The sequence below is a fragment of the Thunnus maccoyii genome, chromosome 3 (genome assembly GCF_910596095.1).
Source record: "Thunnus maccoyii chromosome 3, fThuMac1.1, whole genome shotgun sequence".
Lineage (NCBI taxonomy): Eukaryota > Metazoa > Chordata > Actinopteri > Scombriformes > Scombridae > Thunnus > Thunnus maccoyii.
The window spans coordinates 17,498,859-17,522,388 of NC_056535.1; the positions used below are offsets into that span (position 1 = coordinate 17,498,859).

The 23,530-nt window shown below is 41.2% G+C and overlaps 2 protein-coding genes across 3 annotated transcripts in view; both read right to left on the bottom strand.

Moving 5' to 3' along the window:
* The window catches only part of celsr2 (cadherin, EGF LAG seven-pass G-type receptor 2), a 61,696-nt gene extending 57,623 nt beyond the window's left edge, over window positions 1-4,073 (bottom strand). The window contains exon 1 of the mRNA XM_042406006.1: window positions 195-4,073. Coding sequence (XP_042261940.1) covers window positions 195-3,750 — 3,556 coding nt within the window. The 5' untranslated portion in view covers window positions 3,751-4,073. The remainder of the gene's footprint in view (window positions 1-194) is intronic.
* A 4,110-nt stretch (window positions 4,074-8,183) lies between these two features.
* Window positions 8,184-23,105, bottom strand: capzb (capping actin protein of muscle Z-line subunit beta). Of its 2 annotated transcripts, XM_042406072.1 has the most exons (10): window positions 22,795-23,105; window positions 16,874-16,963; window positions 14,510-14,631; window positions 12,962-13,075; window positions 12,732-12,873; window positions 11,714-11,830; window positions 11,565-11,630; window positions 11,333-11,409; window positions 10,837-10,931; window positions 8,335-8,422 (listed from the first exon to the last, which is right to left on the bottom strand). In XM_042406072.1, exons 1-9 carry the CDS (start codon window positions 22,795-22,797, stop codon window positions 10,838-10,840), a joined length of 825 nt encoding a protein of 274 aa, XP_042262006.1. In that variant the 5' UTR covers window positions 22,798-23,105; the 3' UTR covers window positions 8,335-8,422; window position 10,837. The 2 variants fall into 2 exon arrangements, with proteins under 2 accessions (XP_042262007.1, XP_042262006.1); XM_042406073.1 differs by lacking the exon at window positions 10,837-10,931 and having other exon boundaries at window positions 8,184-8,422; window positions 22,795-23,098.
* Window positions 23,106-23,530: the final 425 nt, after the last annotated feature.

The window sequence follows — 23,530 nt, forward strand, 5'->3', positions numbered from 1 at the left end:
GCCAGGAAAGACATACTTAAGTCATCATCACTTCCATTATCCGGTGAAGTGAAGTGAAAATGTAAATGAAGAGACAGGACATGTTAATGGAAATGGAGCAGGAGTACACCTCAGTGAATCTGGACTCCCCTCACTGCAGTTTTTCACTCACTGGGTTCAGTCTTCAATTACAGAGAGTTATCTAACAGTCTCACCTGACACTGAGATCCTCATGGAGGCCTCCAGGGGCCGGTTGTTATCCAGGGCCTGGCTCAGCTGGATCTCTCCCGTTGTTTGGTTCAGGAGGACTAAGTTCAGCTCGTTGCCCATCTCGAAGCTGTAGTGGAGCTGATCCGAGACGTCGGGGTCGTGGGCGGGGATGCGGCCAATCACTCCGGTGGGGAAGCTGCTCGATTTGTCGGTCACGTAGTTGTTAAAGATGATCTGGAAGTTTTTGAGCACGGGCATGTTGTCGTTCTTGTCGACAAGTTTGAGATGGACTGTGGCGCGGCTGACCAGAGGGGCAGAGGTGGCCTGGACCACGATAACATACTCAGACCTCATCTCATAGTCCAGGTCTATTAATGCTGTCAGCTCTCCAGAGAAGATGTCCAGCTGGAACACCTCTGGGATGTTTCCCTCCACTATCTGGTACATAATCTGTGCATTACTGCCTTCATCTGGATCTGTGGCTGATATATGTGCAACCACAACACCTATGGGGCTGTTTTCTTCCACCATGATGTCAAACTCATCTTTCTCAAACACAGGTGGGTTGTCGTTCACATCCAGGATTGTTACTTGAATGTTTATTGGTGTTTTCAGAGCAGGAACACCTTTGTCTACAGCAAAGGCCTGCAGGCTGTAAACAGGCACATTTTCTCTGTCTAGTCTGCGCAGCGTGCGAACAATACCAGAGGTGGATTCAATGATGAAGTCTCCATCGCCGTCCTCCCCGCCCTGGAAGGTGTAGAAGACACGACCGTTGAGCCCAGCGTCTCGATCGGTGGCGGAAACCTGGACCACGCTGGTGAACACCGGCACGTCCTCCATCACAGACCCCACATAGTGGTCTCTGAGGAAGCGGGGGGAGTTGTCGTTCACGTCGTTCACCAGAATCTCCAGATAGGTGGTGTCAGACTTCTGCGGGATGCCGTTATCCCGAGCAGTGATGGCGAGCGTATAGGAAACCTGGTCCTCGTAGTCCAGCTCCATCTGTGTGGTGACGGCGCCTGTATCAGTGTCGATGTCAAACTGAGGGATGCTGTCATCCATGAAGTAGGTGATGCGGGCGTTCTCACCTGTATCCTCATCTGTGGCGCTTATAACCACAACAGTGGTGCCCACCGGCCTGTCCTCATTAATGTTGACGGTGTAATGTGAGCTCTGAAACACGGGCCGGTGTGTGTTGGCATCTGTGACGTTAACAAACACCTTGGCAGTGTCAAAGCGTGTGCCGTCACTTGCAGTGACAGTGAGGACATACTGGCGCTCGAGTTTGTAGTCTAAAGGCAGCGCCAAGGTAATGAGCCCCCCTCCGCTCTGACTAGTGATGGAGAATCTGTTGCGGGTGTTTCCGCTGGATATCTGATACGTCACCACACTGTTACTGTCCTGGTCCACAGCTGACACCGTCACCACGCTGGTCCCCACGGCTGCATCCTCATTCAGTCGCATGTAATACACCTTCTGAGTGAACTCTGGGTTGTTGTCGTTGACGTCTAGAATAGTCATACTAATGCTGGCTGAAGAGGACATGACAGGGTAGCCGTGATCTCGGGCCTCAACTCCAAAGTTGTAAAAATCTACACTCTCCCTGTCCAGCTCGGCTGCTACTACAATCCACCCCGTGCTGTTGTTGATGGTGAAGGGGAAGTGTGGCGTGGTTTCAGTGAGTCGATACTCCAGCCTGGAGTTGTCTCCGGAGTCTGCATCCACCGCTTGGATGTGGATGATGGAGTAGCCCAGTGGCACGTTCTCCAGCACTGTGGCCTGGAATGGGGTGCTGACGAAAATGGGGGCGTTGTCATTAACATCCAACACCTGCACAGTAACCAGGCCGCTGATGTTGGACAGCGGAGGGCGTCCTCCGTCTTGAGCTCGGATTCTCAGAGTGTATTCTTTGTTCGCCTCGTAATCCAGGTGACTCACCAGGTCCATTTTACCTGTCTGAGCGTCGATATAAAACTGTCCCCTGGTGTTTCCACTCATGATGCTGAAGTGAACCATAGCGTTGCTGCCTCTGTCCTGATCTGTGGCGGTCACCTGCAGGATCTCTGTGTTAGGCGCCATGTCCTCTGGCACCTGGACCACATAGCGCTTCTCACTGAACTGGGGGGCGTTATCATTATCGTCCTCTACCACTATGTGAACAGTAGCCGTGGCGCTGCGGGGCCCGGGGTCACGACCTTGGTCATTTGCCTCAACTAACAACATATATGCTTCCACTTCCTCTCTGTCTACCAGACCTTTGGTGCGGATTACACCAGACCTTGAATCAATCTCAAATACATCATTGGACCCGTTGCTGTTGAGGATGTGGTAAAGGATGTTACCATTAACTGGAGCGTCCCCATCAGTGGCCCTCACAGTTAACACCTCATAGCCTATTTCTAGATTCTCCCTGATGCTTTCCTTATAGTCCTGCTGCTCAAAAACAGGGTCATGATCATTAGTGTCACGGACTGTGATAGTGAGGGTGGCCATGGCTGTACGTCGGGGCGTGCCATGGTCGACTGCGGTCACACGGAACACATGTGTGTCTTTAGTCTCCCGGTCCAGCACCTCCACAGTGGACACGGCACCATTGGCCGGGTCCACAGCAAAAAGACTGTTGGAGCGGCTATCAAAAAGAGCTTCTATGAAATACTCCAGCCTGCCTGCCTCCCCCTCGTCCACATCCACTGCTTTCAAAACAACAACAGGAGTCCCAGCTGGCTTATTCTCTGCCACAGACACTTGGTACATTGGGGGCTGAAACTGGGGGCTGCTGTTGATGCTTCTTCTCCTCCTGCTCACAATCCCTGAATCTGACTCAGACGCCTTCTCTAACAGCTTCTCTATGTGGCCCTGCCTAAAGGGGCCCTGCCCCACACGCCAGTGGATGGAGATGGGGTTTACTTTAGATTTCAACCCATTTCCTGTGAGTACATCACACAGCAGGTCCAGCTCCAGGAGTGTGTCCTGCCTCCAGCACAACGTCTCAGACACAATCAACTCCCCCTTATAGAAGTAAAAGTCACGGCTGTTGGTGACTCTGCAGCGGGTCGGGGCTCCAGGTAGCAGACCCCCCACTGGGAATAAAGCAGAGCCCGCCTGGTGGCACTCTGAGCGGTGGTGGCTGTGGGTGCCAAACAAACTGAGGACCTCCATATCCCACTCAGGTTTTCTTTTACGCTTGTTTGAACAGTTCCTACCGTGAACATGCACGTCGTACTGGCTGGTGATGAGGTGCCTGTAGCCGGAGCCAGCACCTGCAGAGTCCGTGCAGTCCGCCACGGTGTACACAGTGAAGGGGTTTGAGCGCAGCGCGGAGCACTTTATCGAGTCCGAAACAAACACAATGCCCTCCGCCGCGTCGGTCTCCAGGAACCGCTCAGTGAATTTCGGAGCGAGTACCTGATCCAAAGTACACCGTGCATCCTGCTCCACGCCGACCACCACCGTCCTTGGACCCGCATCCTCACTGATGTGAACGGTGTAACACTGCGCCAGCGAAACCAGTTTACACCACCAGAAAATCAACAACAAATCCCATTTAAAGAAGTGCATCGCTCCTCAGTTTGTGTTCAGCTGGGTGTCGGAGTGGGAATTTCTGCAGCTCCTTTATTCCTTTAAACTTTCCGTCTGTGAGTTTCTCTTTGTTGCAGAGGAGCCATGCTCTCGGCGGGCGCACTTCTCTCCGGTTGGTTTTAAAAGGTAAACCCGCAGTAACCTTGTCCGGAGCTGCTCTCTCTCTCCTCTCTCTCTCTCTCACACACACACACTCACACTCACACACGCCGGCAACAACAACAGTAACACCTCCGCTGCGTCCGCGCAACTCCGCTTGAATGGTGAAAATGGCTCCTGCTCCCCCTGCGCCTTGAGGCTCCTCATTATCATAAACCTATATGCGTGTGTGTGTGTGTGTGTGTGTGTGTGTGTGTGTGTGTGTGTGTGAGGGAGAGAGAGAGAGAGAGAGAGAGAGAGAGAGAGAGAGAGAGAGAGAGAGAGAGGAAAACAGCTCTGTTAGGGGTCTGAGGATTTGACAGAGAAACCCTGACACTGGAGATAAATGGTCACTTCCTAAAAAGCTTCATTCATTAACAGAAAACAAAAACATTTAGACAAAACAGCCAGGTTAGGTCATTTAATTAGATTTTTTTGTAACTTTCAAAACACTTCTTGGTTGTTGTTGTATTGCTGACGGTCGCATTTTACTGTATATGCTTTAAAAGTCTGATGTGTTTCCGTTTTATAAAAGATATAGATGTCTGTGGGGTGTAATACTTCAGATGACAAAAGAGCTTGAGGATTGTGTGGTATGACCCATTATCCCAAACCACCAATATTTAATCTATGGCCTACATGTTTACATATATCCACCACTCACCTCCAAAAAAGGGGGTTTACTCATTAACTGGCAGACATTCCTCAAATTTGAGGTTTTTTAGTGACCTTGTTTTAACCCAAAGAGAGACTTGAAGGTGCTCTTTCATTGGTGGTCCAAACTCTGCCAAAGGAGGACAATTTTAGAATAAAATCAAACCTGTTTAAATGGATTTGTGTTCACCTGTTGTTTTCAGGTAATCCAACAATTGATGTCTTCTGTTTCCTGTTGGTTTTATCAATTCATGGTTTTGTCCATTTCAACCAGACCCTGTTTCAAAACTGGAGCAGTAAAAACTGAAAGTATAATTTAATTAGAAATGTACACTAGTGGATCATAAGAGGCACTTTAGCCCAAACACATTACAATTACTAGTAGCATTACTCAGTTAGAGGGATAAATATGGAAAAAACAGATAAATGCTTATGGACTGGATACAAAGCGGTGCAGTCTTTGATAAAAACTATAAAACAGTTGTGAAACTTGGAGCTCAGCTGAAATGCTGAGTGTCTCTGACACCTAGTGGACAAACTACAGTCACACAGCTGGAAGCTCAGTTGTTATTCATACTGGTGCTTCACTACATTGTTTCCGTTAAAACATTTGCATTTCTACATGAAAATGCAAATTCTTGCTGTGATGCTTGATGCTTGTGGCTACATTATCAATTGCTTATATCATGTTGATCAAAATGTATTATACTGATTGTTGAACAGTCTTAAAACATCCAAAACATCTAGTATTAGTATTAGTTCATTGCATAAGTCATTACATGCAAAATGGTTGAACCAGTTGTAATCATCTGTAAAGCATTTTTTATCTACATTTCTATTAGACTTTCTTTTGTAAATGTGTCCTGAATTGGTGAATATCTCTCAGGTGAATCTTGACTTTTACTAATGAAGGAGAATGTGTGAAGTGTTCAACCAGTTCTCTGAAATAGCTCAGAGGTGCATTTCATGAACCTTCAATTAGCAAACCTATATAGACAGAGTGCAACACAGTGAAGAGGTAGAAGAGGCCAAAGACAAAGGCACGTTCCTGATGAAGTAAGGGCCACAATTGTGGACCATATTCTAAATCAGGGCCTTACAATGGCTGAGGCGTGTCGAAAGGTGCAGCTGAATGTTGGGAGAACAACTGTTTCCTCAATCAGTCGAACGTTTTGTAGACAGAACAGGTTTGTAATCCAACAATGTGCACTGTACTGTAATACTGTATACTTACTGTAATGCTTTATATTACAGTATTTTGATTTTTGCAGTATACAGTAAATATACTTTATACAGATACATACTGTACATGTACTGTAACACATACATATGTATACTTATACAGTGTATACATATGTATACACTGTTATATTGACAACATGGCGAAACATTTTGACTAACTTGTGTGTAAACAATGACACAAGGACTTGTCATTCTGATGGCAGTGACATCTTCATTCATATAATTTACTTTTGAGAGATAAACTAAGGATTTTGAACAAGTTACGGGCTTTTGCAGGTAATTCATTGTGTGGTGCTGTTTGTACGAATTGTTTCAAGAAATTCAGTTACTGTTTTGCAAACGTTAAGTATGATTTGAAAAATGTACCAAAGTGACTGAGAAGGACTTTAAAAGCTGAGGTTCAAAGTTCATTCTTGACCTTGGAGACAGAATCTCTAAAAGACGTAGAAAAAGCAGCGGCCTGACTGTAAAAATAAAAATAAAAACCCAGGCGTCAAAAAAGGAAAATGTTTAAACAAATCATAATACTGTGACTTGAATCAAGTATCAGGAGATGTGACCAGTTCCATCTTCTAATTACTGTATTTCATATCGATAAAGTGGGACTAAAAGGCATGTTTTTTAAAGGTTTAAAGCAAATAAAGTATTTTGCTTTCTTTTCCTGCTTTGATTTGTTTCGATATCTCCCCTCTGTCCTACTATAGTGCATCATCACATTTAATGAATGTGAATGAGATAATTTACCAGACGGTTTTCTGAGTACAGTTTACTTCAGACGATCAGAATTTAAAGATGTTCTTGGTACAAGGTCAGAAAAATGCAGATTTTAGTAATAATTTATTATTTTAGATGACTATACCTTTAAAGAAAATACAGGGGGGGGAAAAACATGTCAACTTCTCTTAAGTACGGGTCATTTTATATTGAATATCAAGCAGCATTTATCAACTAAAGGTGGTCGGCCAATCAGCATCTTGATGTGCAGTTTTCTGTCAACATGAGACAACTAACAGAGCTTCAGAGGCCAAAACATCTGTCACTGATGCAAAATGATTTAATATTTAAAGAGGAACAATCAACAATCAACAAACTGAAACTACAAAGAGGAACAGTGGTCACAAGTTGAAACCGTATTACAGGGATATCACATACTAGAGCTAGATCAATAAATCGGCCGCTGATATCTCTATCACAGTTTATTGTGGAGAACTGAATGTTTGTTTTTCAACTGTAAAATTCTTTTAAAAAATCCCTTATTTAAGGAATATTTAGCAAAAATGCCTTTTACTATCGGCTGATATATGAATATTGATTGCTTAAAAATGATTCTTATGAGTCTCCAAAATGCATAATTGGTCATAGATAGAAGTAGTCTAATGGGTCTAATACGACCCACCTTTGTAACAGTGGTGACTTGCAGCAGCCACACATCGATAAGAAATGAGGAATAAAATAAGAACAAGAGAAGCTTTTTACTGTTTTTATTGTTGCTGGAGGCTCTAATACAATATGAATCATAAGCTTTACAAAATAAAAACAAAAAACAAAATACAACAAAAGATTCCCCTCCAAAATGGAAACGGTTAAAGGTTTCCACTGAGACACAAAGACAAACTGTGACCCCCAACAAAGACATAGAAGGTGAGGAGAGAGAAGAGTTGAAGAAGCTGAACGGGGGGGGGGGGTGGGGGGGGGTGGGGGGGGGGAGGCAAACTGTCATGTTATACACAGTGTAGAGGGGTTTGGGGAGGGGGGGGGTTGGGTTGACGTCGTGGGTGTACCCAGTGGATATAACAGTCCGTCCCCGTGTTTGATAAGTCGATACTCCATCGTCTTTCAAAGGCCACCCTCGTGTTCGCACCGTTACATCGCCCAGAAGAATGACAGTTACATTGACAGTTATAATTTTATACAAATATATCTGGGAGGGGTGGAGGGGGAGAAGGAGGGGGGGGGGCTGTTGACAAAAATAGATGCAAGAAAAAAAATTTGATGTACAGAATAATGACAGCCCCGCCGAGTCTACACCACCTACAGCGCAGTCTGTGTCCGTCTCCTCATCATGGAGGAAGAGCAGGGCTAAAAAAATTGCTCGTTTCAAACTGATAAGAGGACACATCAGCTGTGAGAACATCAGGGATTATTACTACAATGACCCTCACACTGTAAGATTATCATTAACCGTCGTAATACTATCATTATATTCGTAAAGTGGAAGAGAAGAGAGGGGTGAAGAGAGAGAGAGAGAGAGAGAGAGCGTGAATGAATGGCTTCATGGCATATGAGATGCATGAAAACAAAAAACCTTGACAGGAAGAAAAAAAAAAATAAAATAAAACAAATAAAAGCTAAGCATTTTCTCCTTTTTTTGTTTTTTCCACAAATAAACGAGAGTGTAGCACTGAAGAGGCATGGAGGAAGAGAGACGTAGAGAAACAGAGAAAAGATGGCAGAGATGAGGCGGAGAGAGAGAGAGAGAAAGAGAGAAAAAGAGAGAGAAACAGACGGAAGAAAACGACAGTAGCATCTCTAGCTTTGGTGTTTGCGTTTGAGCGCCTCCATCAGGTCGACCTTCAGAGCCTCCTGCTTTGACTTGTCAGCCAGAGTCTGAACACTCCTGTGAGGGGAAGAAAACACAGAGAGAGGAGACGCAAGTCAGTAAGTGTGCAAGATCAAATATGAAAAACAGCGAGAAAGAGAGACTGGAAAAGTTTCTCCAGAGAGACGAAAACACGAAAAGTCTGTAAGTTCAAAAGAAAACATGAATCTCTTTAAAAAAAAAAAAAAAAAAGTTAGTTATGCAGACATCACAGTCCAATTCTACTTCTCTGTGGGGAGAAGACAGTTAGGGAGACAGTCTGTGAAAAATATGCATTATCACACATTAAATGTAAACACGCTGCACACAGGAAACATTAATGTCGGGCAAATTCAACCAGTATTTAGTTAAGTTGTCATGCAGCTCAAATGTGTTGAAGCAACGTTCACCATCTGTTATATTTTGCACTTTGTTGTTATTTGAAGATATATAATGAACTGAGAACAAATGTATAGCGTTTTATGTGCAAATATAAAATCAAAGTAACAAAAAACGCCATCGCTTTTGCTTTAATTTCATATTTAGGTCACAGAGATAAGGAACAATTTAACATAAGGTGGTAAATACTTCTGGTAATCAGATTTTTCTGTTCCTGTTTTCTGTTGCACACATTTCTGCAATGTGTTTTCCTTTGATAGGACATAGAGCCGTGTGCAGAATAAACACACCGTTTTAGAAAACCTTATTAGGGCAACAAACTGCAAAACATCAGAGCTGGTGGCTGCTTTGAATACTCTGACATGGTTAGTGTGTCGCTCCCTCACAGAGATCGTCTGTGAGACTAAGAGATAAATAAAACCTGCACAACATGCCTACACAACTGCTCAGTCTGCAGCACTCTGAGGAGCATGCAAATACATTCATACAGCATAGTCAGTCTCTCTCACTCTCACACGCACACACACACAGAGTAACCTGTGTGATTGAACTCTGACAAGAAATTAAAAACCATTAAATGTTTGACTTGTATCACTTTCTATCTGACTTTCTTTGTGCTTTAATCAATCTAACTATGATTAAAAGTGGATCATTAGCTTCACAAACTCCTGTTTACCAGCTGTGGTGTGAAGGGTTGGGAGTGTTTTACAGTAGGTTGTTATATGCAGTGAACAAGACTTTATGAAGAAGTGGAAACTGTGGAGAGCTTTAAGTACTAGCTGTGTTTTGAACTTTGATATGAACCCTGATGTATATGCAGGAAAGGGCAAAAAAAAAAAAAAAAAGTACTTTTTTTTTTTTTAATGTGACAGAAAATTGACGTAACAGAATCAGTCCCGAGCAACATTGTTAAAGTGAGTAAAATCATTGGTGAGCAGCTGCCTTATTTGACACATTTTTAGCCGGCTAACTTCATCTGTAACATATGGATTTAAGATAAGACTTTATTGATCCTCAGAGGGGAAATTGACAATAGCAACAGATTCAAGTTTTTATTCATCTCATGTGCAATTAACACTCTTCATTTTTAATACACCATAAACTTGTTGGTTCCCCACACTGCGTGGCACATGATCTCATCCCTGTTCCTCTGCGTCTGGTTTTCTTCACTTTTATCACACAAACCTTTTATTGTGTTTTGCGTTGTGTGTGTGTATATTAGCAGCGCTTTTAACGTCTTCAATTGCTTTATTGTGTTGTTATTGTTTGTAACCTCGCAGCAAAGATAACTCTCTTTTGTGGGACAATAAAGATTGGAAATGAAGTATATTGTAGGGCGACTACTAATCTTTTTTTTTCATCATCACCTAACCTGTCCATTACGTTTACAGTTAACTGTTTAATCTCTAAATTGTAGGAAAATAGTGAAATAAAAGCCCATCACAATTCCCCAGAACACAAGAAAAGCAGCAAATCCTTACAGCTTGAGAAGCAGGAAACAGCAGATGTTTAGTACGTCTGCTTGATAAATGACTTAAATGATTAGTCGATTATCAAAAATTGAAGCCAATTAATGTTCTTACGTTTCATTTATCGAATTATTAACTAATTGTTTCAGGACTATAATATTATCTGTTAAACATTAATTAGTATTGTTTGTTTATAGTTTATTAAACTAAACATTATTTTAAGGAAAGTGTTTTAAGTGTCTCTTTTCCAATTTCTCAGATTAAACAGAGTTGATGTAGAAACTACTTGCCAGTGTGTTTTTATGCTGTTGCATAAAATTAGAATTAACTAACTTAACTTCGAGTTCAAGGTAACAATTTTTTTTTTTCGAGACATCTTTATGTTTTCAGCTCATTATTTGAATTTTGCCTTTAAGCCGTTTTCTTCTGAAAAGTAGAGTGAGACGTCTGAGAGACAGCAGAGAGGAACACCTGGTACAGTACAGCAAAGGACGGGCAACATTTTCCCATTTTCATTTTCTACTTACCGACACTGACACACATAAACACACACACACACTTTCCATGCCGGGCTGTACCACTGACCCTAGTCAATGAAGATCTGACGCTGGGTGAGGACCTGCGACAGCTCCTTCTGGAGCTGCCGGTACTTTTGGTTATCAGGCAAAGACTCAATAGATCTGGAGCACAGAGGAGAGGCAGCAGGGGAGGAGAGGTGACAGAGGGATCGACAGGGAGGGGTGGGGGCAGACATTGATAAGAATGGCAGCAGAAATGTGGGCAAGAAGGCAATAAAAAATAAGGTTGGTGGGAGAGGTTGAAGAGAAGGACAGAAGGAGAAGGAAAAATAAAGGAAACTGAAAAGATGAGCAGCAAAGGTAGGTTTAAATAAAAGATAAGAGAAATGACACAAAAGAGGTAAGAAAATATCTGTTGAACAAGTCAACAGACACAAAAGTAAACTGACTCAGCACACAGTAAGACAATTAGGAAAACAGAGCTGCTGCAGACGCTGCTGATGAACACGCCTGTATAGGAGAGAAGGTGGTTCAAGTCATCCAAACAGCTCATGTAGCAGTACCTTAGTCCGTTGACAATGTCCTTGGTTTTCCCAAAGTAGATTTCATTCAGTGTGGAGCGAATCTTGTTCTCCATATCCTGGAACAAGAGGAGATATTTTTTTAACTTTTAGCACCATTCGTAACCTCAACTTTCCATTTTTTGACTGCAGTTAGTAGAATCACAGCTTTAGGTAGGTCAGAAAAGTAAAAAAAAAAATTAAAAAAAAGCAGGATATTAGCAGTTAAACTGACTTCAACAAGGCGGCCAATGTTGGCAATGTGGGGTGAGGACTCTCCAACTGTCTCATCTTTTTCCATCTGTGAAGAGGAAAGAAATCGGGTTAATGGATGACAACAGCGCAGCTCGACAAATCAGCTTGCTGCGGTTTTGTGTAGCGTACCTGTCTTGTAAGGCTGCCGCCCAGGTTCATGGTACCGGAGCCGGTCTTGGTTGTCTGGAGCCACAGCATGACGGTGGAGGTGAGTTTGTAGTGAGCAGTGCGTCCGCTGGACTTCTCCTGTTCGCACACCAGACACAACAAGCAATGAGGCGATACTCCAAACTGTTTAAACTTAAGTCTAAAGTTTGACACTGCATCACTTTCTCAGACTTATGATGCATCTCTAACAAGTCACTGATGTTATCGCCTGCAAACATCATGTAAAAGTTGTGTTTTTGTCTGTCTTGATAACAATTATTTGTTTATTCACTCCTGATGTTTTTCACTTCATACCTGCTGGATTAGAGAAATCCTCTCTCACCTTATAGTGCAAAACAAATTAGATTTAAATAAATAGTTCCAACACTTTATTTAAAATATCAATCTTTTCTTTCTTTGGGTTTTTGTTTTTAGGAGAGGTTGTAACACTTTTTCTCTTTGATGCCATTCTTGATAAGAGTCCTCTAACTCGTGTTTCAGACCAGATCATCGAGACAGATAATCTTCAGGCAAAACTGCATTTTCGTTTTACACACCAGGAGTTTGGAGTAATTTACAGCACAAACATCATTTGGAAACACTGCTTTCCTACCATACATTCAAACGCCACATTCAAAGCAGGTTTTATGAAGAACGTAACAGTTTTTAACAGTCACGTTCTCTCTTTTACGCCTGTCATGTCCTCTGTAGTCTGTGTTAACTTCACTACGCTTCCATTTTGGTCTCTCTTGTAAAAAAGATAATGAATCTAAATGAGCTCCGGGTTAAATACGTAATTAAGTAAAATACTGTTTAAAATGTATTGTTTTGAACATCTTTTTGACTCCAATATTTGTCCATTTATAACTGTAGAATATATATATGTATAGGTTTTGGAACTGCATGGGAGACTTTATAAAGTTTAGATAATAAAGGGAACAATAAGATCGGGCAGGAGGAAGTTCAGATGTCAACCTATTTCATATCGGCTGATTCTCACCTGCACCTCCACCACGTGGATGGAGTCCCAGCACCCTTTGATCTTCTTGGATCCATCGCCAGCCTTCTTGATGAGAATAACTCCAGCGAAGCCATGATCCAAGTCCCAGAGGTACACAGAGGACACGCCACCCTCAAAGTACCTATAAAACAAAGATATTACAAATCACAAGATCATGACACTGCCAGTTTATTAGAACCCCCCCTTGTGATTGCTTCGCTGGTACTCACAGGTCTCTGTACTGGTCGAAGGCGTTATTGGCTTCAACCTCAAGTTTTCTCAGGCGAGCTGAGGGCATGGCACCGTCTTCGATGGGAGGCTCATATTTATTACTCCACGGGGATCTGATGTACAGAATTCAGTGTTAATGTGCATCAAATTCAATGATCAGCTGTAAATAATAATATGATAAATATATGTTTGACAGTCCGACATCAACCCTGACCAAGCATGAAATGAGTCTAAACTTTTTTGGCAGCTAAATTATTTAAATATAGTGAATAAGTAACAATAAAATTTGAATTCCTAAGTTTTATACTGTCCTTGCTGTCGTCTGTTTCAGGACTTTGTCCTTATGAATAACCATCCTGTCATGACACATACCCTCCCACTCGTTCCTCTGCCATCTGAAGGGCCAACTAGTCAAACATTATTGAAGAATTTATATCAAACTGTGTGTTGGAGTGTGTTTGTTTGCTCCAAAATCCTTATTTTGAAATGTGTTTTTCTTCTTCATACGTCAATCGGATGTTTGAGCTTCACTGTGCAGAATGATGTACGTGAAGTCTGTTTTCACATTAACCTGCTGAAGGAGAAAGTTTCTCTCTGCTCAACTTACGTCCCAGTTAAAAGGCGTGCACCTTGGAGCATGATTTGTGAAATCACGACTAGTTTGGAAGCCAATCATGGTTCAATTTATAATGAATAATATTTACATATTCATAAATTCTGGATTTTTAATGAGGGAGAAGGAGTAGATGTAATTTTAAGAATGATTAATTAGGAAATTTAACTTTTGTGTGGAAAAACCATATCAAACAGAAATTATTATTCAAATTTTTATGGCTTAAAACATGTCAGGAGGGAATCTTTAAAGAAATCTGTGTGCACAAGTGACAAAATTCATCCAGGTACAGAAATAACTCTTCGCTTTGAGGATTATGTTTTCAGAGCTTTCATGCACGCTGCAGCTTCAGCCTGGAACCTTCTGGTTTCTCTTTGTGAATTTAAATCATTGCTGCACAACCTATGTGCTGTATTTTAAAATCTACATGTGTGTCTCATTGATTGAATGTTTTAGATTTGTTGTATTTCACTTATTTGGGGATTTAACCAGCTATTTGGTTGTTTTGGAGAGTCTTAAGTTGTCTTTAGAATATAAGATTTTATATGATTGTATTGGAGATTTTATTCATGCTTTATAAGTGCAGTGTTTCACTCTGAAATTGTGATGGATTTTGAGACCTATTTTGTATTTGTTTTACACTATTTGTCTCTTCATTTTGGCCAGGACACTCTTACAAAAGGAGATTTATAATCTCATTTAGGTTATCCCTGGTTAAATAAAGGTTAAGCACTTAAATATAAGACAACAATAAAACTGGGCATTCCTACATTTCAATAAAAGGTGGATATTTTACCCTATTTAATTACCATCCATTAGCAAGTCAGCTATAACTTTAGTCTGAGTCATTGTCTGCAGCCCATTTTCCCACGACAGATTGATGATGCAGTTATCGTTCCTTGTCTGTGACTAGAAGTGCAAACATAAACTCGACCTGTAGGAGTCGCCGTCTCGGTTGTAATCACAGAGCAGATAGTCTTTCCCCACCACCTTGTCCCGAGCAATCTTCAGGGGCTGGTCCACAGAGGAGAGGAGGTCCTCACACAGACTGGGCACCTGGACGCAAACACGGGGAGAAAAAGCTTAACACAGCACCGCAATGTTGTTCTACTGCACACATTCTTCAGAACAGCTGGTGCTCATCCAAAGAAACTTCTGCAAGAGTTTGAAGCACATCTGAACTTTTCAGACACTTTATTAAAAGTATTCTGTATGTCTTCAGAGTAAGCAAGAGATGCACAAACAAGCTGTTTTTGTCAATTCAGACTTCCTGTAACAGAAGCCAACTTTAAAAAAAAAAAATTTTTTTCCAGGACTGTAGAGGAACTGGACAGACTAGACAGAAAAACAAGAGAATCCTGGCATTTGATATCCTCATTTCAGGTAAAAACAACAAAAAAAAGAGACTTTATGTTCCCGTCTTTCTTTCACATTCCAGCTTGACTCAATAAACAGAGGTTACTGAGTGGAGCCGGAATAAAATATCAGTGAGAAACATAATATCTAGAGGATAAGGGGGTACAAATTACTTTTCACAGACTGACACGGACCCCTCCTTTATGTCCTCTGCATCAGAGCATAAACACAAAGGAGGCCCTGTTTTCCTTAAAAAGCCCCCACATCCCCCAACACACACTCACTCGCTCACACACACACACACACACCTGGCAGCAGACCGGGTGAGATGAGGAAAGGGGGGGGTGGTAGAGGAGAAAATGGAGAACAGAGAAGATACAAACAGGAAAGAAGGAGGTGATTTCAGGCGATTCTGAATTGCTGTGAAGAGTTTGAGCAGAGATGACTGAGCCAAAAAATGGCTTGCAGTGGAAGTGACTGACAGCTGCGATAATAATCACTAACAACCGGACACAGTGAAACGGGTTGAGGAGAGAGCCGATGCCTGGGGGGAGAGAGGTTAAAGGTGAGGGAAGAGGAAGGTGAGCAGGTGGGGGTCTGGCTGGAAACTAACGGATATACCCATAAAACAAGGTGCCATGCAAACACTGGTAAAAGTGTGATTTGATTTGTGTCTGATTGAGCTTCATTTGTCGGACTCAGCCGGCACTGCTGAGCTCTGATGATTTCCAAATGAAATCTTTTGTTAAGAAAAAGGAGAAAAACAACCAAATTATTAATCTTACAGGCAGGAATTTAAATTGTTACCAGGTGAGAACAGAGAATTTAGAATAAAATGTGACTTCCTTACTATGTCCAAAAATAATAATCATAAAAAAAGTAACAAAAAATACCAAGAAGTCAATATTAAATGCTGAAAAAAAGCTGCTTTTCTCTGTTTAACATCACTTCAAAGACATTTGAAGACATCACCATTGGCTTTAGGAAATTGTCACGTGTATGTTTTTTAAGTTTTCTGACGTTTTATAGGCAAAACAATTTTCAGAGAAAATGATCTGCAGATTAATCAACAACTAAAATAATCTTTTAGCTACTGCTGATGCTACCTAGTATACTTCAGATCTGCTCTTACACAACTATTTACAGGGTGATTTAACACAAACTAAATGCTTTCACAATATATTACCACAAATGCAATTTAAGTAGTGCTGCAACTAACAATAATTTGCATTATCAATTAATCTGACGATTATTTTCTCTATTAATCAAATAGTTGTTTGGTCTTTAAAATGTCAGAAAATGGTGAAAAATGTAGATCAATGTTTCCCAAAACCCACAGCAGTCCACAACCCCGAGATATTCAGTTCACTATCACAATGTGAAAATTCTCACATTTAAGAAGCTGGGACAAGAGAATTTTAGTATTTTTTCTATAAAAAATGATAAATTATCAAAATAGTTGCCGATTAATTTCTTGTTGACCGACTAATCGATTGATCGTTGCAGCTCTGAATTGAATGTAGGTTTTATTATGATCTTTTCCAGCATGCAGCAAAAATGAACCCCGAATGAATGACTCAAACTATTTGTCTGTTGCCAAAAAATGTTCAACAGTGAAATCATTATCATCAATATCATCAATATCATTACTGTTATTACTGTTTTTACCGTGTGGTTGTTTGGTTTTTTTTAGGTAAATTTTGAGACTCAAGCAATAAAAGGAAAACTTTGGAGCAGAACAGCTTCACTCTGAGTTGTAAATCAAATGTTCACCAGTTGCTACTGGCCTGCTAACTTATCTAGTCTCTACAACACATATGCATTGTATTTAAAGGTGAACAAAGTCTGTGTGTGTGTGTGTGTGTGTGTGTGTGTGTGTGTGTGTGTGTGTGTGTGTTGCACATGAGGATGTTTGACAAGATAACCAGAGACAGTAACTCACCAGGTCAATGAGGTCACTGAGGTTCTTCTCGATCTGCTGAGGAGGCAGACGCCTCATCAGGTCCAGGGCACAGTCCAGCTGCTGGTCATTCTGAAACACACACAACCAGCAGAGACAAGACTTAACACACTTGTCTATCACATCACTTCAATGTTTTACAACTCAGCAGCTTTCCCAAAACTGGGGGACTTTGGAACTGGAATCAGTTTCACCAAATTTTCAACATCAGATCAATTTCTGCTCCCTCATTCTGACACGTTTCACTCATCAAAACAAACCATAACTGTCTGAGACACACGCATGAGCATGCAAAGGTCCTGTAGGACTCACAACTGTTTCTGAAACCTGACGCTGCAACCATCTGAAAGGTTTACTGTTATGCTGCTGAATGTGTGTGATGTTTCAATTTGCTATGTTCAGTTTTGTCTCCAAAACAGAACAAACAAAAAGACAAAAACAAAAAAGCCAACATTGTTGAAGAATGCTTTTCTAACAACAAAAAAAAGTTATTTTAGCACCGAAGATAATCCACACATTTTTAGATTTACAAATAAATAAAACAAAAAAGAAAAGTGAACTCTGTGAGGACAGACTCAGCATCTTGCAGACAACTAGAACACAAACTGCTCTGGAAAAGTTTCTGCACCGAATGAAACTCCTGAGGAAACGCAAGGCTAAGGGTTTGATTGAAACTGTTCAGTAGCAACGATATTAAACATTTAATCAGGAATATCCTAAATCAAGCAGTAAGACTGTCATCAGAGCGTGTTTTAATTTAATGGTATATTGGTATTTTTTGGTCTGATCAAACTCTGTCTTGTTTTTTGGTGATAAACTTGCCAACAGTTTAAATGAAGCTATCCTCACTGAACCCAGCAGAACCAGTTTGAGATGAAAAAAACAAATATTGGTTGATTTTATCTTTAGGTTAGCATGGTTTTACATGTGCCACATCTCTACTTTTGGTGGAAAGAGTTCACATGTATTTCATTACTATATTCATGCTGAGAGTTAAGAGAGTTTGTTCAAATCCTCTCTGAACCTTCCTGCAACAACACACGTCACAGGACTCTACTATCCATTTATAAAAAGTGAAAATAGGGATTCAACATGTTTTAGGAGCAGCAGGTTAACTTAAGTGGATTGACTCCACTAGTTTTAAAGAAGGTCCATTTTAAGTGTGAACTGTGTAGCTGTAGGAAAATATATACTAAGATATTTGATAAGGACTCAGTATTAGCAGATGCTCAGTATTAAATGACTACATCAAGCTCTGCAATGATAAAGACCTGCTACATTCTGTATGAGGGTACGAGGGGAGCGAGCCCAGTTGCTGTGCAGAAATATTCACACCTTGCAGGCAAACTGTGCTTGCAACTGTGAGAATACAGACGCAACGTTTCCAGCTCAGTAGACTGAACAGCACTCATGATTTGTCATGTGAGCATTTTGCAGAGTAAAACAACTGTTAGAGAGATGAAATTGTAATTTGGACCCCCGAATAGTCAAAAGTTTGAATCACAAAAGTGCAGAGAATTATTCTGTGTGTGAAAACTTTAAAACACTTAAGTCTGTGATGTCAGTGCAGGACTGTGTGTCAGCTGTTAAAGGATGGACTCTATATGGCTGTGAGACGCGTGTCATCTGGGGACATGAGCACAAACAGCATGTTAGGCAGCAGATATGCTGAATCGATACCAGCTAATGATCAAACAGCAGTAGGTTAGAGCTGAAACTATTAGTCAATTAATACATTTAATTGCTTCAGTAAGTTTTCAAGATGGAGAAAAAAATTAATTTGTGCTCTCGATTTAGTTATTTAACAGAATCACCCTCTTGCTATTCTGTCGTCATGTCTACACTCTCACTATGGATCGCTTGGATTTAATGAGGTTTTATTTCGATCTTGGACTAAGATATGTGGATATAATTCAGGTTTTGGCTTGTAAGCGCAACACTGTGTATCTATGAGATCCCTTAATCCCTGCGGATATCATCCGGTTCATGAACACCCAGCTTCAGCAAACCTGAAGTAAATCAAACAAGTTTAACCCGCCCTTCATTCACCACACGTCAGCACATCAAGAAGTAACTGACATTACAGGGAAAATGTCTTTTTTGTCGCTTTATTCAAACTTCTAGCTGCCTGAATGCATTCGGTGCCCTCTACAAGAGGAGGACAGGCAAAATGGATAAATTGAGAGCATTAATTAGCTTGTTTTCCCTCTGTGGCCCATCCTGAGCTCTGTAAGAGTAAACCATGGCAAGCTTTGTAAAAGATATACATTTACAAGACATTATTTTTCACCATAATCTCAGAACACGTGCTGTTTTGTTTTCTTGCTGCACAAAACTGTCAATACAAGTCAGCAAAAGTGTGCAGTTTGATTGGTGTGGAAACCCATCGCTCCAAAACCCAAACCTAAGGGCCAGACACCTGCTGTGACATCACTGATAGGGGTGTGGTCACGACTGTAGCAAGTTTGAAACTTTCACGTGTAACATACATTATAACGCCTGCAGTAAGGATGTCCCTACAATCTCTGATCCGACCTCCTTTCCATACACACACACACACACACACACACACACACACACACACACACACACACACACACACACACACACACACACACACACACACACACACACACCCTCACTAACCAGCAGGTGTCAGTATTGCGGTGACAAGCACACAATCCCTCACTGTCTTCCCACCCAATAATTACTGTCAACTGTGTTTAAAGTGCAAGAACAAGCTGTTTGCCCTCTGCACCACCTATGGGCACCCACAAGTTTATTTTCATAGCATAATAAACAGAACTAAACAAACGGCTTCCTGGAAGGTATGAAAACCAAGAAGGCACGTTAGGCAAGTTAGACATGCATCGTTGATTTATAACCGGCACTTGAGTTTAGGTTTTGTAGAACGGTCAGAAATACTGTTAAATATGTGTTTTTTTTGTGATAGTCAAAAAACAAACATTCAAAACGTCACCATCATCAGTCTAAAACACCAATGACCCTAAAAGACTTGAATATAACTTAAGACTAAGTGAAGTCAATTCCTTTTTTGGGAACATGTTTGAGTTGTTTGCTGAAGTTTGTATTGTTATGTACTTGGACACTCAACACATATCTGATAACGTGCTTTTCCAATAAACTACTATTTGTGAAGCAGCAGGCGCAGTATTTGAACTCTTGTAGATAAACATTCCTGTTTGTTGTATTTAGCATGTAGCATTCCTTAAAAGTTAAAAGTCACAGTAAAAGTTTTCTCTTTCACTGCGATGGACTCTTGGTTGTGCAGCAGTTTTAGGATGTAAATGTAAAATAATAAAATGTATAATAAAAAGGCAAGTCAAATAAAACTACATCAGGAACTTGGAGGACACAGAGCAGACAGGACTCATAGCATAGCCTTCCCCCCGGGGGTTTCTCTTCCTTAAATATGCAGTGAGGAGCAGGATATTAGTGAGCAAGGGAGGACAGACCAGCCACGACACGAAACCCTGGGGAATGTGTGGGGAGAGGAAGGCAAGAGTGAAACAGGACTAACAGAGGGACAAAACACGTTTTTCAGCTAACCCTACCAGGGAACTGGCTATGCTACAATCATTTTCATCGAAGCATTATCAGCCAGTGCCATCAAATTCACTTTACCTTGGTCTAGTCCTACTAGACACCAGTCATACATATTTCACCATGACTGCCTTAATTACACAATGTTACAGTGCCTGAATTTACTTTAACATCAGCGTTATACAACAGCTGTTACCAACCTAGACCAACTTGCTGACCACTTTCAACATATATCTTACAAAATACTCTATTAGTATGACCCTGTCATGGTAAGTGCACTCATTTCTACCATTACAAACATACTGAAAAGTGCTCATGAAGAATGGCAGCTGACGTACAGTTTAGAATTGCTCAAACAAATCTCAAGGGAAAAGAGGACTTATTTGCATTGGAAATCATTCTGAATTGTGTCGATATCGAAATCAGCAACAGAACAATAGCAATAGTTTTCTGCATTAACATGTTATTTGTTTATTACACCTGTTTTATTCTCTTGTCTTTTAGATGTTTACAAACCCCTGCACCAAGGCTTATCTATGAACTAACTGGACAAAATCAAATATCATGATATTTTTACCAAATACCTCAATATCAATACTGCAACAATATTGTAGGGATGACTACTGATGCTTTCACAAAATCTTTACACAATGAGATTTTTGATAAATAATCATCAATAATATGGATATAATGACTGGTAAGTTCAGAAAATGACATCACTTCACTGTAATGTGGCCTTTAAAACCAGGAAAAGACAACACTTATGCCATATCATTTTATTATAATACCCAAAATCTAAAACGATATCTAGTCTCATATCACGATATTGATATAATATCTTTATATTGCCCAGCCATGAAAGTAACTCCTCTTAAGTGCAGTTTAGCATTGCTCATCCAATCCCAAGGCAAAAGAGAACTTATTTGCATTGGAAATCATTTTGAATTGCGTCAATATCAAAATCAGCAACAGCACAATAGCTATAGTTTTCTGCATTAACACATAATTTGTTTATTACACTTATTTTATTCTCTCATCGTTTAGATGTCTACAAAACCCTGCACCAAGGCTTATCTAAAAAGTAACTCCTCCTAAGTGTGTAAACCTAACAAAGTATACTCATGCAGCTGCTAGCTGGCCAAAGGACAATGACATGTTATAAAGAAGGAGAGCCCTATTTCCATAAACATTTTTCTTAACGGTGACCCTGAACTTAACAGATGTTTCTAGGCAATGCCATTTCCTCTCCTCCAAGTTGCTTTTTTCACCCCTTTTATAATCTCTCTTAGCTGATGAATCAGTCTGCTTCATCAGACACCTGCGCTCCTTGACACCGTGTTTACCAGCGCTCCTGTCTCGGTGTAAACACTAGCTCAGACCAACAACCCCGGGGTCAGGGGAGAGCTGAGCCAGCAGGATGGATGAGGTGAGGGCAAGGAGAGTGGGCGACTACGGAGAAAAGCCAGCTGCTCTTCCCATTTCAGGCATAAGACATTTTAGGCCATGTTGGAAGTGCTGCAGAACATTTTTTTTATAAACAATACAAAAGGTGGTGCTCTATTATGCTGGAATAGTTCAACTCAAATATTAGCTTTCGTCAAACATAAATAAATGACTAGTCACAGTGATATCACTGCCAGATATACTTATGACACAGGAGAAGTTCACAAACAAGCAAATAGTAAAACATAATTGCTAGTATAGTTTGTAGAGATTGTCAAAGCTTCACATATTCAACAGAAAAATATAGATAGAAACTGATATTAAACTCGCAAAGACAAGACCAAACTCGGAAAGCAGGAAAAACTTATCAAAAAGGAGGTTGACAGCTTGTCATGGTTAGGAATAGGAGGAGCAAGCAGTCTTATTTTAGCTACAGGCAACCCGGCGCTGGACTATTTTAGCCTGTGTGTATGTGCGCGTGTGTGTGTGTATGTGTGTGTATGTGTGTTAGGACTCCTCTCTCACACTATTCACAAACTTGTGTCAAATCCAAAACATCCTGTGCTAACTTTATGCCTGCTGGGCATCAAGCTCGGCTAATAGCTAGCCAACTAGCTGGGAAGAAACAGCAGCTAGCTTAGCCATGAAGCTAACTCATCCGGTACGCAGAAGTTTCTGTTAGCAGCGCAAGTTAGACATGCATCGTTGATTTATAGCCGGCACTTGGATCCCCTCCTGCTGCTGCTGCTCCTGCTCCTGCTGCTCCTCTCGGGTTACCACCCAACACCTCCAAGCTAGCGTTAGCCTAGCTTTAGCAGCACACAGTTAGCAGCAGCCCCACCACCCTCTCCTCCGTCCCCGTCTCTCCCAGCAGCTCCACCGCGGCCCTCACTCACCATGTCTGCGGCGGTCTGCGGCGGTCTCAGCGGGGCAGGGGAGCACGATTTCACCGATGACTGTACACCTTAGCTTCAGTATGGCTTATCTAAGCGCTCCTCTTGTCTCTAGTTGTCTTGTTATTGTTCTTTTCAGTCGCCCCCGCAGAAGATGTTTTGTTCGCCTCTCCCTCGGTGAACCCAGCCCTGTCAGCGAAATGTACTTCCTCAAACCGGGCTACAGGAAGGAGGCTGCCGTCAGAAAACAGGGCCCCGTTTTGCATGTCCGGGTCACTCCGGGCTTTTCTCTGCTGCAGCCAATCGCCGAGGAGCAAGAAAGGCATTGCCAAGTATGGAAAGAGAGGAGTGGTGCAGTAAGCATGCAGTCACAGAGGGCAGCAGATAGACAGATACGCCAATGGGTGCTTATTTTCTTTTTCGATCACTTTTACACACATAAATGTATTTTCAGTAAGTCTAGGTCCCTCCTGCCTTTTTAAAAAATTGATCTGACTCTCTTACGTTTTGCAAAAAATGTTAAAGCTATGAAAATTGTGCTTTATTTACAACGTTTCTCAAAGATCTGTGTTGAAATGTTGTTTTCTTGATTTGCTCCTTTTCTCTTTTTGTCTTTTATTGATCTGTTTTAAGTTGTATGTTGTTTTGTAATATATGACTTGTTAAATAAAGCCTGGCAGGAAACAAAAAAACTATACCACTGGGGTTAGAAAAAATTCTTCCTTTTCTAATGATGACT